Source organism: Xenopus tropicalis, chromosome 7 (genome assembly GCF_000004195.4).
Source record: "Xenopus tropicalis strain Nigerian chromosome 7, UCB_Xtro_10.0, whole genome shotgun sequence".
Lineage (NCBI taxonomy): Eukaryota > Metazoa > Chordata > Amphibia > Anura > Pipidae > Xenopus > Xenopus tropicalis.
Genome location: NC_030683.2, coordinates 7,229,166 through 7,242,862, shown reverse-complemented (window position 1 = coordinate 7,242,862; position 13,697 = coordinate 7,229,166). Strand labels below are relative to the sequence as shown.

The following is a 13,697-nucleotide window of genomic DNA, read 5'->3' as shown; positions in this document are numbered from 1 at the left end:
CCCCCCCTCCCCAACCCTCAACCTCTTTTACCTCCAGGATGTTTCCTTCTTAACACTGAAGTGCTCCACCCCAAGGGGGCACTACTAACAGGTCTATATGGAGAGGGCAAATTGTGTGTGTGGGGGTGTTCACACTGTGGGACTATGAGAGATAGAACTGGTTCCTCTCACCGGGCCCTCTCCAATGTTATCTCTACGGGGAATAATAAGCAGAGAGTTACATAGCTCATGTGGAACATAGACTAATGTTGAAGAACAACCAAAAAGATTTGCCTTGACAGGGAACGAATGCCAAAACACTTTTATTGTTCAGATCTTAGAGGAGAACATACTTACCATGTGTTGCCCTCTTCATCTTTCTTTCCAAATGCACTGTAGGCGCCATTATCATGCTTAAACATCAGCTGCCGCTGGTACCCTGTAAGGGATGATTGACCCAGGTAATGACCAGACCCTCTTTATACCCCCTTTATAGATCCTTACCCATTTACTCAGGGTAGTACATTGCCAACATCCACCTACCTGTAGTCAAGTAATTCAGAACCTTGTCCTTTATTTCAGGTGTTAGTGCCTTAGCGCTCTGCAGATACTCTAGAACATAGACATTTGGAGCAAACTGTGCCATATTCTGCTCTCCACATCCATAAGGCAATTGCAGAAGATCTCCCAGATTAGAGATGGTGTTGCCCAAAACATCACCTATTAAATATACATAGTAATAAGGCACATAATTAATAATCGCAACAAAATGCTGGATCTATGGTCTCTCTGACAAGACTACACACTCAGAGACATCAACAGAATCCGGCAGAATACTGATTTCAAGTCTACCTGAATAAATGTGGTTGTGTGATCGAGGCCAATGTAGAAAGATGATAGAGTTTGTTCTGGCACCTGAGGAAGTACCAGCGTGTTCCAAAACATGTTGTGCTGTGCTAATAACCGTACCAAGTTGTGCTTCAACGGAAGGCTCTCCGGTTGATTCTTTTCTATAGAGATTGTTCTTGGCCTTCATTGTGTCACACACGTATGGAGTTGGCTGCCTCCTACACCCTTTGCATTTTATTTAGTTGTTGCAAACCTATGTGGGTGTGACATGGAACACAAAGAGAACCCCGATTCCTTTGTGGGCCTATAAATGACAACACCTGCACACGCGACATACAGTGAAGTGCGAAAAATGTTGGGTTCAACCAAACCAATGCTTTGCCCACAGAGTTGTGTATAAGGGGTCATTTTAATGTATGTGGCCAAAAAGAGACCACTGGCGGCACTGTCCTGGGCCCATAACGCATTTTTCCAAATTTCATACACAATTTGCCAATCGTAGCTTTTAGTACCACACGTCTTTCTCAGTTTCCTAAGCTCTAGAACCTAGCACAGTGATGTGTGCATGTCCCGAGCCTTCCACTACGTTATCTGGAAGCACCAGGGATACTTCATCTCTCACGCTGTCTCCTGTTGGAAATGAACAAGACACTTGTTGGGTCTAATGCCCCATGAATTTGTTATCTGAACTAATTGAATCAATTTTTCTTGTTGTTCCTTACAAATGAATGGAATAGATTGCAAGTGCAATTGTGTTAGATTATAGATAAACAAAAAATATAAGAAAATGAATCATGATTTTTAATGTAATGTAATGGAACGTATCTGGGCCAAGTCCTTATGGGACCACCACCAAGATCGACAAGGAACTGCGGACAATTATTTTGCTTCCCTGATACTGACAGGTTCTTGGAAATAGTGCAAAATAAAGAGAAAGAATCAATATGGGGTCTGTTTATGGGAAATCTCTATTTTATATTGAACTACAGCTGCCGCTTACTGATACCAGCATGAACTACTTCTGTATCAGAGAAAATATATGAAGAAACCCTGTGGAATTAAGTTCCCCGAGATGACAAGCCTTGACACGCGTTTTGTGCATAGACTTAACCAACATGATATAAACAAGGTTTATAATTACCTGTTGGGCAGAGGAGAGACGTGTGTGTTTTAAACACTTCAACCCCCGAGGGCTGCAATAAACAAGTCACATGTATGGTTAGATGTCTGCTTTGTGGCTGCTGCTATCGCAGTTGGTTAAATTGTCAGCGTACAAAATGACCTGATTGGCTACAGGTTGGCTCTAGTCCCTCCCACATAAAGGAAGATTGCAGACATCAGAATCTGGCACAACATTGGGTTATCATTAGATGCTGGGAGATGTTCTTGTTGACCACAGGTTGGATTACGAAAGGCAGAAATCAAAGAAAACAAGGCCACCCTGGCTTCCCCACTTTTTATTTCTAGATTAACCTCCCCTCTTAGACCTGTCAGAGTCTTTACTTACCTTCACTAAGATGGTCTTTTGTACGGCATCATGTTTGAATTTTGTTTCTGGATCGAGAACAACGTCAGAGCAGTCTCCTTCTACATGCAGAGCTCTACTGGTCACCTTGAAGGGAATGGTACCTGAAGAAATAAACCCCCAGCTGTAATAAAAAAAACTTTGCCGAGGTCTAGTCACCCATGGCAACCATTCAGATGATTATCTTCATTTTCTCTGAAATGTCATGGGCCTCCTGTAATTGCAGCTCTCAGCGAGCCCTTGGTGTGTGAACTGGGTGATGGGGATGGTCCTGTATGGACTTTTATAGTATCTAAGCATACTTAAAGGTGAAATTCCTGCTGAATTGTGCTTAGTACAGGGGAATCCCTATGTGCCATAGTTTTATGGTATCTCTCTGTACAGGCTATGAGCAAACTTAGGGTGCTGTTCCTGCTGAATTGTGCTTAGTACAGGGGAATCCCTATGTGCCATAGTTTTATGGTATCTCTCTGTACAGGCTATGAGCAAACTTAGGGGGCTGTTCCTGCTGAATTGTGCTTAGTACAGGGGAATCCCTATGTGCCATAGTTTTATGGTATCTCTCTGTACAGGCTATGAGCAAACTTAGGGGGCTGTTCCTGCTGAATTGTGCTTAGTACAGGGGAATCCCTATGTGCCATAGTTTTATGGTATCTCTCTGTACAGGCTATGAGCAAACTTAGGGGGCTGTTCCTGCTGAATTGTGCTTAGTACTGGGGAATCCCTATGTGCCATAGTTTTATGGTATCTCTCTGTACAGGCTATGAGCAACCTTGGGGGCTGTTCCTGCTGAATTGTGCTTAGTACAGGGGAATCCCTATGTGCCATAGTTTTATGGTATCTCTCTGTACAGGCTATGAGCAAACTTAGGGGGCTGTTCCTGCTGAATTGTGCTTAGTACAGGGGAATCCCTATGTGCCATAGTTTTATGGTATCTCTCTGTACAGGCTATGAGCAAACTAATACAGGGGCAGACGAAATGGGAAAGTTCTAGAAGGGCTTCAGGCTTTCTGTTTTTGTTTACTCCACTTTATAAACACACCCCAGTATGTACTGTACCCAGTTTTGAAGCCGTGATATTCCAAGTAAAGCTGGCGGTCTCTTGGCCACAAATGCAGGCAGATTTCTCAATATCAGTGCGCGGCTCGCCGAATTCAGGAGGAATGGTCAGAGCCACCTCGACCTGTTAGCGCAGGAAAGCAGGAAAAGAACCAAAATCTTTCCTAGTGAAAACAACAGCGCCCCTTGTGGTGGGAAAATAAAGTAATTCTCACCATGCACCTTGCAGTGCTTCCCCCCTAGAATTCCAGCATCATGGCAGCCACCAAGCTGTATACCAGGACTTATGCCAGAATTTATTTGCTGCTTAAATTGTCCCTTTGAGTTTAATGTATTACAGAAGGTCTGATGTGGTGAAGAATCAAGTCAGTTGGGTGGCATAAAAAGAATATGAGCGCGCATAGACCCTGCTCTACTATTCCATATTATTTAGGGTTAGGGTTGCATGGTTTTCACCAGGCTGTCCAGGTCAAAACTTCCTGCCTGGTTATCCCAATTAGGAAGTGGCAATTGGCTAATCAGTTTACCACTTCATAATCCCACCCCTGACATCACTGACCCCACCCTCAACGTCAACCACCACCCTGTCCCCTTGGAGTCGCCTCCCCGCCCCCCACCTGGAGTTGCAGAAGACAGAAGGTAGCAGCCCTATTTAGGGTATCCTGGTACACAAAGATGGTGTTGCCCAGTTCTTGTACAGTCGGCTGAAAATGAATTTGGTGAGAAAGGAACCTCTTGTGACGTTGCTCTGTCTCTGCTCACTCTACTTTAATTTCCAAACAGATTTGTCTTGCAAAATTCATTTTCAGCTGTCTGTAGTCGGTCAGAATGAACAGTGAGCGTTTGTTGTTTCTCAAATTTATTATACTGGCAATTAAAAGACTGCTAATATCTTGAAAACCAGAAAGGGATAAGTTTCTGGGTTAATATTTCCTCCAACCTCCTCCAACAAAACAGTTTCTACCAAATTCATAACCACTTTTCAGTTCATCTCAGTGAATTAATTGACTATAAAAGGGCAGTGTAAGGGGAGGCCTATTGGCTGGGTGCGGCACTTCAAGTGCTTTTGCATCTCCCCCTCAAATCTCTATAGTTAGTTGTGTATGAGATAATGTAAAGAGGACGCAGCCCATGATACATAGTCATGAAAGGAGACTAGAACACTCCATGGAGAATGAAAACCTACAACATCTAAGTCCGCCTGTCATTGTCTCTCCAGAACCCCCGGGCGTACCCCCCTACTAGTCTCTCCAGACTCCCCTGCTGTACCCCCCTACTAGTCTCTCCAGACTCCCCTGCTGTACCCCCCTACTAGTCTCTCCAGACTCCCCTGCTGTACCCCTGTACTTATCTCTCCAGACTCCCCTGGTGTACCCCTGTACTTATCTCTCCAGACCCCCCTGCTGTACCCCCCTACTAGTCTCTCCAGACTCCCCTGCTGTACCCCTGTACTTATCTCTCCAGACTCCCCTGGTGTACCCCTGTACTTATCTCTCCAGACCCCCCTGCTGTACCCCCCTACTAGTCTCTCCAGACTCCCCTGCTGTACCCCTGTACTTATCTCTCCAGACTCCCCTGCTGTACCCCTGTACTTGTCTCTCCAGACTCCCCTGCTGTACCCCTGTACTTGTCTCTCCAGACTCCCCTGCCGTACCCCCGTACTTGTCTCTCCAGACTCCCCTGCTATACCCCTGTACTTGTCTCTCCAGACCCCCCTGCCGTACCCCCGTACTTGTCTCTCCAGACCCCCCTGTCGTACCCCCGTACTTGTCTCTCCAGACCCCCCTGCCGTACCCCCGTACTTGTCTCGACAGACCCCCCTGCCGTACCCCCGTACTTGTCTCTCCAGACCCCCTTGCCGTACCCCCGTACTTACCAACACACAATGATTCAGGTAGTTGTAGACCAAAGCAGTGAGGGTGAAGTGCTCTTTCTGTACCACAGAGTAAGGCAAGAGGAGGTCAATGAAGTAAGGTTGGAACGTCTTCATCTTTATGTCATGGACCTCTCCGAAACCTGAGTTCCCCACGCAGAAAGCATCCGTCACCCACTCGGTGATACTGTGCGGGGCGGTCAGGTTCAACGATTTCTTCCCTTGTGGGCTGAAATGAAAATAACTCATTAAACAATGCATCAGACGGGGCTCTGACTTACACTGTTCCCACTGATGAGCAACTAGTGACTGGGCCCAATCAGTACATCTACACAGCAGCCTACAGAAGCCCAATCAGTACATATACACAGCAGCCTACAGAAGCCCAATCAGTACATATACACAGCATCCTACAGAAGCCCAATCAGTACATATACACAGCAGCCTACAGAAGCCCAATCAGTACATATACCAGTACCATCCCCAGGGCACATATGCTGAACTGTTGGCTTCCATGCCAGACATATCCTTACCCTACAGACACCAGGTCGTACAGCCATGTCTCTGGGAAGAACTTCCTCACTGGATGCTCTTTAGATGCTGGCGCTGTACCTGGAGAATCTGTGTCATGGAATCATGTAAATATGCTGTAATTCACATTACATATACACATATATTTAGATAAGAACTCTTTCATTTGTGCTGGAAGACACCGTAGGACTTTGCAAATTTTCCCCAGTGCGGTAACGCATATCAGCCAATCAGAAATGTGTTTCCAGTCTACCTAAAGTAGACTAATCAAAGACAGTTGCTATGGGTTACTGCACTGTTAGTAAAGCAACCCCCATGGTCCCATGACATTTACAGAACTAGTTGGGTCGGGTTTCCTTGTTGGGAAGATGATGGCACACAGTGTATGCTTATCTCCCCGTTTCTACGGGTGGCACGTAAGGGTGGTGCTTTAATGAAATAGACAGAAGTAACTGGCATACCTAGCTTTCTGTCGGCAGCACCCACTCCATCCTTTATAGAAAACCTTCTGGTATATTCCGGGAGTTCGCATGTCACCGGCTTTCGGATCCTGGTGTTCGTAAAGACCTTTAAGCTGCTGCTCTGTTTGGGACAGACAGTGACACCATGAAGCGCGTGACTGTCTGATACACTCATCCGGCCCAGGGTAAAGCGTGGGTTTTCTACCCCAGAGGGGGAGCATGATTGCTAGGGAATAGCCCTACCTAGCAAAAATATATTGCAAAAACAAGCTCATATATAAAACCCCGCTTCATCTAAATAAACTATTTTCATATAAATATACTTGTTTAGCAGTATGTGCCATTGGGTAATCCTAAATAGAAAACTGCCATTTTAAGTACTAAGGGCCGCCCCCTGGGATCATAGGAGTCACAGTGCACACAAACAAGCCAAGGCACACATACATGCTAGGCCCCATCAGCCAATGAATGGACAGAGTTCTGCCTTTTGCTCCCACACTACTTCCTGTTACAGTTAGAGCTACATCACTTCCTGTCAGCTGATCTCTGAGGGAACACACAGCCCATCACTAAATGGCGGCTCAAGGGAAAGGATGTAAAAGGGCAATATTTACTGATATATTCCAGTTTGGGGAGATTCTTTAATAGGTCACTTAACATAATATAAACTAGTTTTCCTTTAAATATATTTTTGTATTAATTCAGTTATTCTTGGCATTATATAAAAAATGGTATTAAAGCCTAAAATAACAATTTACAGAAGGAATAGAAGGAAGAAACAAAAGGAAGGTAAAAGCCATAGAAGAAAACATTTTGCTCGGTGGCAAATGAACTTCAATGGAGATATCTAGAAAGCATGGGGGGTGAGTGTTGGAATCCATGAGGGTCATTTACATCCTGAAAGTGCAGTTGGAGTCATGCAAAAATACCAGTCATTGAACCCAGGACTTATCGTTAGGCCCGTGCTTCTGCCATGTGTACCCAGTTGCATACAGTTCATCAATAGGCTGTTCGGACAGTTAGAAGATGTATAATGTTATCAAGAAGATCCCTTGGCCAATCAGAAGCCACTAGTAGGTTCCATAAGCAAAAAAAGGGAAGAAAACTGTGTACATTCAGTCAGTGTAGCCAAGGAGCACATGTATTTTGCCAATGTGGAACTATTTAGACCAATAATAACAACTGCTGGAAGAGTGAGCCTGTTAAGAAAGGCAAGTAGGATGGTTCCTCAGAATCGGATGAAGAACCCTTGCCAAGGCTGGTAAGCATAGTGGAGGAAAAGCAGGGAGATGAGGGGGAGATTCAGAATCTGTAGGCCGGCAGGGTCCATCAGGAAATCAGTCTAAACCAGGTGTCAAATTTGATAAGGAAACATCCTTAATCCACAGAGCTGTCTGATTCAAATGAATTCACCACCACAGATCTCGAGAAACCCTACAACAACTGTAAGGCGAATGGCGGAAATAGTTTGGAATAACCCTACAACAACTGTAAGGCGAATGGCGGAAATAGTTTGGAATTTAAGGTTGCTGAAAATTCTAGACAGGCACATTGGCACAGGCACATTGGCACAGGCACATTGGCACAGGCACATTGGCACTCTCTGCAAGTTGCTAAGTAGCGAACAGCAATGTATGTTCAGTTTTACATCCATTTCAGCATATTTTCAGTTTAACTTGGGTTCAGAAATGACTCTATGTCTCCTGTTCTAACACAGATCATTAATCGCTGCTTTATTTCATGGACTTAGTCTCGCACTACTTCCACAGCCTGTAGGAGGCGCCAGTACAGACATAAGCAGCTCCATACCTTAAACAAGCTGTACACGTCCGCTTCACTCTGGTACCATGGAGCTCTCTTTAGGGATCGCTTGGCTCGATTTGGTGGGACTGGTACATCCTCTAAGCAAGGATAAGGCTCAAAGTCCTCTATAGTATAGGGAAAGCCGCGCCCATAAAATCTCAGCTGCAAAGATAAGGACAGAAATTAGTTGTATATCTCCCACCATAAAATCAACAGAACTGGTGGAAATATAGTTTAAGTAACTTGCATGCAGTAAATGAAGGGCTAATACACATGAAAATGTTCCTACATCTGTACCCATCTATCAAGCTAAGGGAGACCCTGTTCAAAGGCTGGACCTTTAAGTAGTGTTAGAACTGAAAGTGTTCGACAACCACTGATGAGCAATGGTCCCTCCGAGTCTTGCCCTGGTGCGTACAAAAGGGGACTTACAATATCTGAGCCCATTTTATTTGTTTTGTGTTCCTGATGGAGTAAAAGTCCTTTATCCACAGAACGAACAGAGCACAAGGACCCCGCATCTGCTTTCACATCCAGGTTCACATTTCCACCAGGATGGACATTATTTTCTCTAAATTCCAATTGAACCTGACGGGAAATCAAAAATTACATGTCAATGTTTGCTTTTGTTTTTCTTTTCATATTATAAATGAGTAGTGCTGGAACTTATATAGTGGCTTCTTAACTTCCAGACTCTCATCTTCTTCCCTTCTGTTACCATGCCAGGGATATCCTCTGACTTATTCTCTCTTCTGTTCTTTAGTGCAGATATGAAGGCACAGAAGAAAACATCAGGTGTTGGAACAGAAGACCCTGGGACCCTCTAGGGTCACTTTCTTACCCTACTGTTTTTATCCTCAGGAATTGCCCCCTCTGCACCTTCTGCTCTATCCCCTACTATACACTTGCCAACAGTGGATTTCCCTTGTTTGGCTCTTACCTTGTTGTCAAAGCAGATTGGGACATTGTATCTCACTCTGTCGGCTGCAACCTCTCCATCTGGGAATATAGCGTAGACCAGCAGGGTTGCTACAGGTACCAGATTCATGGTGACCAAGAATGTGACGTTGAAGGAGCCCTGCAGAACTAGAGAGACAGGAACAGGCTAAACAAATGAGAAAGACAAGGCAACAATTGTAGATGTTATCAGCACCTTACCTGCATATTAACATCTGCTCTGGGAGAGCAGTAAATCCAGGATGGTTTTTCTTTCATGGTCATACTGATTGAAAAAGTCACAGCTGCTTCCATGGTGTCTTCTAGAAGACATCAAACACTGAACCACAGATGCAGCTGGACATATTAGAAATTGCTTCACACTTCAAGCATTGGCAATGGTTACCATCAAGATGGCAGCAGCGATATTAGAGTGTAGACTTAAACAATTCAACAGACCAAGAGACTAATCAGGTCTCCACCAGTTAAAAGTTGCTGATATTATTCTTAGTGGTCACTCAGTGCAACTTCACTTACTACTGTAGAAGTAGTAGAAGTTGCCATAACATCTGCCCCATCTGCTTTTGGGTGTTGGGCATTTTATCTATTCTCCAGTTCATGCCAATAACTCTTATGCCACTTATACTTACTGGGGCCACTTGGCAGATTCTTCACATCCACTTTATGTTCTTTGGCAGTAATTATTGTTCCTTTAGACATAAGCTGTAGAACAAGGGGGACATTAAAATTTTTTTCAGTGCAGACCTTCAAGCCCTTAAAGCTGTTGCTTTTTACATGGCAAAATATAACAGTGGCATTACTATGGGTTACAAAAGAGTGGGGTTAATAACTGTTGCCCAGCAATGACCACCCTGGGTCTACTCTGTATGGCAAAGAGGTTTAATTTGGCTTCAAAGACTCATTTCTCATTTGGAAAGGGCCTGCGACTGTGGGGCCAACAAACATTGCACCATTGCATCAACCAATGCTTTTAGCTTCTAACTTACAGAACAAGCTATTGGCCGATTGGTTGCTAAATGTGCTGTCTACCTTAATGATGGACAACTCTTCTAACAAGGAAACTGAGGCCTAAGACTTTGTGAATTGGAGCATTGGGGAGGGTCAGAAGGGACCACAAACATCCTCAAGAAATCTCTAACTGCATATGCACATACGGTGAATGTAAAAGCCATACAGATAATGTATTCTTATATTCTTTTTTCCCATTGATTAGATCAATTAATTGCCTATAATTCCATCTGAGCAGATTTTCAGAAGGCAAGTGGGAGAGAGCACAGACTTACAATGTAGAAGAAAGAGAGGTGATCTGATTCAGGGTCCAGTTCGTTTTTATCAATCGTGTACTCGACTGACACCGACTGCTTGGTGGAACATAGCAAATCTTCTGCAACAGTTTGTACTTTCAGAAAGCTGTTACTCTCAGAGTAGAATGGGAAGAGCCACTGTAACGCCCTGAAATAACCTGCTCCTTCTTCAAATGAAATTCTCCCCTGGACAGAAAAACAAGAGAACAAACTTATGAACCAACCCCTGAGATCTCTTATACTACACAGCTACGGTTACTCATTTCTTACAGTATGTACCACTCCATCACTCCGATCAGGATACATCTGTGGTTATTTATTCTGTATGTACCCCTTACATTACTCTCTGTCTGGGCAGGATACCTCTGCTGTTAGTCATTCTGTATGTACCCCTCACCTTTCCCTCTGTCTGGGCAGGATACCTGTGCTGTTAGTCATTCTGCATGTGCCCCTTACCTTTCCCTCTGTCTGGGCAGGATACATCTGCTGTTAGTCATTCTGTATGTGCCCCTCACCTTTCCCTCTGTCTGGGCAGGATACATCTGCTGTTAGTCATTCTGTATGTGCCCCTCACCTTTCCCTCTGTCTGGGCAGGATACATCTGCTGTTAGTCATTCTGTATGTACCCCTCACCTTTCCCTCTGTCTGGGCAGGATAAAGGTGAACTACCCCTTTAAAAGTCCATAGACTCTCAGCCATACAAGGTATAACATTTCTGGCTCAAGTAGGTCCTGACACTTATTGATGTTTTGCTTTTCATAAGTGCACTATTAGCCCATTTTGGGCAACCTCCTTCCGCTTATGATTACTGCTGGAAAGTCCTCCTGTATGATTTCAACCTTCATTCATGAATGGTTTATAACTAGGGATGCACTGAATCCGGGATTAGGTCAAGATTCGCCCTTTTTCGGCAGGATTTGGATTCGGCCGAATTCATGGTCCTGGCCGAACCAAATGCGAATCCTAAAAATCACGTTACTTTTTGTGACAATGTGTGGAATTTAAAAATTTGAAAAAGGCTGAATCCTTTACGAAGGATTTGGGGGTTTGGCCGAATCTGAAGTGGATTCGGTGCATCCCTATATATAACACACACAATGGGATAAAAATAACCTTATAGTAAAGAAACCCATCCTGGGATATTTATTTCAGTGACATTCGTACCGTCAGTGAGACCATATCGTTCCAATCGGAAGTGTCGAGACTAAACCGTGCCATTCCATTCTCATCTGTCACCAGCGTTATGTTGGTGTCCACTTCATCCACATTCACCACGAGGTAGACCTTTTCATTCCGCATGGGATCCTTTTTTAAGTTGAAAACCTTCATCTAAGAAAGAAAAATAACTATCTTAACAAAATGTGACAAATCATGGTGTTTTGAGCATGTTTTGACCATTGACCGGTGTTTTGGACTAACCTGGCACATAGCCTTATGATTTGTCATGTTTTGCAATCACTGTGGTAGGAGTATTTTCTCCTATAGAGTTATATCTTATATTTTTGCTGGTTTGTAACATCAATAATTGGCTGAAAGATAACATTACTTGCCAGTCAGCAGCCTTCTAACTATAACTAAACTAGTCAGCAGGTTGACTGGACATTCCTGGTATCAAGCTGAGGTTGGCCTATGGTTTCTCTCTTTTTTTATGTGTATTTCATATCAGCACAGCATTCCCATAATACTTGCTAAGGACTAAGAAAGTCAAGTTCAGATCTGCCCATGACCCTTTTTCTTTGGTAAGCCCTGCCAATTGTGTATTCCAAAATCATGAACTGTCCTGATGATCTACAACTCTCCATATCATGTACTGTACATCTGAAGTCTTTGTATGAATTTACAGTGAATTTTCACCTACAACTGTCTGCCCACAGTCTTGTCTCACTCACCATACCAGTAAAGGGGATGCCTTTCTGATAGTAGGTATCAAGATTAACAAATTCTACATTTTCAAGGACTATGAACTGGAGGAAATGGAATCCAAGCTCTTTATGACCTGAAGGGAGACATCAGGGAGTTGGTGAGTTTATTTGTGTGTGTACGGTATAAAAAAATATATAAACGTGCCCAATAGTCAGCAAGCAGAGCAGAGGTGTTGGTGAGCCAAATCCTCACCAGAGCATTACATATAGAGGCCCATTTATCAAAATTTGAATTTTAGTGGTTTTAGAGGTTTTTAAAAGAATGAATAAACTCATCTTCTCTAAAACTACAGATGCCGAATGATTTATCAAAATGTTTTGAAAAACCATGTACGACTAAAGTTACAAAAAGAATCCTCGGTAACCACAAATTCCATGAAAAAAACCATATTCAGAAGAATGAATAAACCAAGAAAACCACTCAAACCACCATTTGCCTAGAAGAGCTCCCATTGACTTCTATATGACCTCAACAACATTTAAAGTTTTGAGGGCTTTTTTTTGTTTGCAGATTTGTTATTTAAGAAATCACACATTTTTTATGGTTTTTCTTTAATACAACCCGCCCCCCACAAATTTTTGCAATAAAACCACAATTCATGAAAAAACCCAAAACCATGAAAATCTCTCCAACCACCATTAGCCTAGGACAGCCCCCATTCTACAGCTCCTTCGGCATGAGGGTTTTTTTGTTCGTGAATTAGTCATTTAATAAATCACAAATTTTTCATGGTTTTCATTAAAACAACCCCCCACACATTTTTGCAATAAAAACACAATTCATGATAAAAAAAAAACTTTAGTAAATGGGTCCTGTAGTACACAGTACATACACCTACCAGTCTTTTCTTCTGTCAATGATGCAAGAACCATTATTTTCACTCTGGGGTTCGATGAGACATTGAAAGGACGAAGGTCGATTTCCCTGGTCGTCTGTCTGTAAAGCAAAAGAGTGGAAGAGAAGTGAGCAAAAAAGTGCAGTGACAATTTCAGGGACAAAATCCCCTAGTCTTTTACCATTACTAATACTATTGAATGACAGGAAACTGAATAAATGAATACTTTAGAATTAATATTTCATGTCAATGAATCCAAATTCGAACCTTAATAAATCACCCCCTGCGCTGTCAAAAATTCTTCATCTTTTCTAGAAAGCATATGGTTATTTATGTAAAAAATACCATTAGTTTGACAGTACAGTGGTCAGGATTTGTTTAGGTGTTTTAAAATTATAAAAGGCAATTAGCTGAACAACATGGGCACTGAGTATGAAAATATTGAAACTCAGGACTAGTCAGTAACTTACTAATTTGTACCATTTTACTGGGTTCTTTGTGGAGCCTAATGCTTGGGATGGAGGCAATTTACACCGCAAGTTACAAGTAACCCTTGACACCCCAACACATGCTCTGATACGTTCAAAACAATGACATC

The 13,697-nt window shown here is 43.1% G+C and overlaps 1 protein-coding gene across 1 annotated transcript; it reads right to left on the bottom strand.

The window, feature by feature from the left end:
- Nucleotides 1-288: 288 nt before the first annotated feature.
- LOC101730404 (alpha-2-macroglobulin-like protein 1) lies at nt 289-13,669 on the bottom strand. The gene is made up of 18 exons (XM_031905742.1): nt 13,644-13,669; nt 13,103-13,200; nt 12,231-12,337; nt 11,506-11,670; nt 10,321-10,527; nt 9,667-9,739; nt 9,021-9,166; nt 8,513-8,668; nt 8,087-8,242; nt 6,278-6,398; nt 5,819-5,906; nt 5,289-5,514; nt 3,413-3,536; nt 2,336-2,457; nt 1,970-2,021; nt 1,375-1,458; nt 523-699; nt 289-418 (listed from the first exon to the last, which is right to left on the bottom strand). Exons 1-18 carry the CDS (start codon nt 13,667-13,669, stop codon nt 333-335), a joined length of 2,214 nt encoding a protein of 737 aa, XP_031761602.1. The 3' UTR covers nt 289-332.
- Between the last annotated feature and the right edge of the window lie 28 nt (nt 13,670-13,697).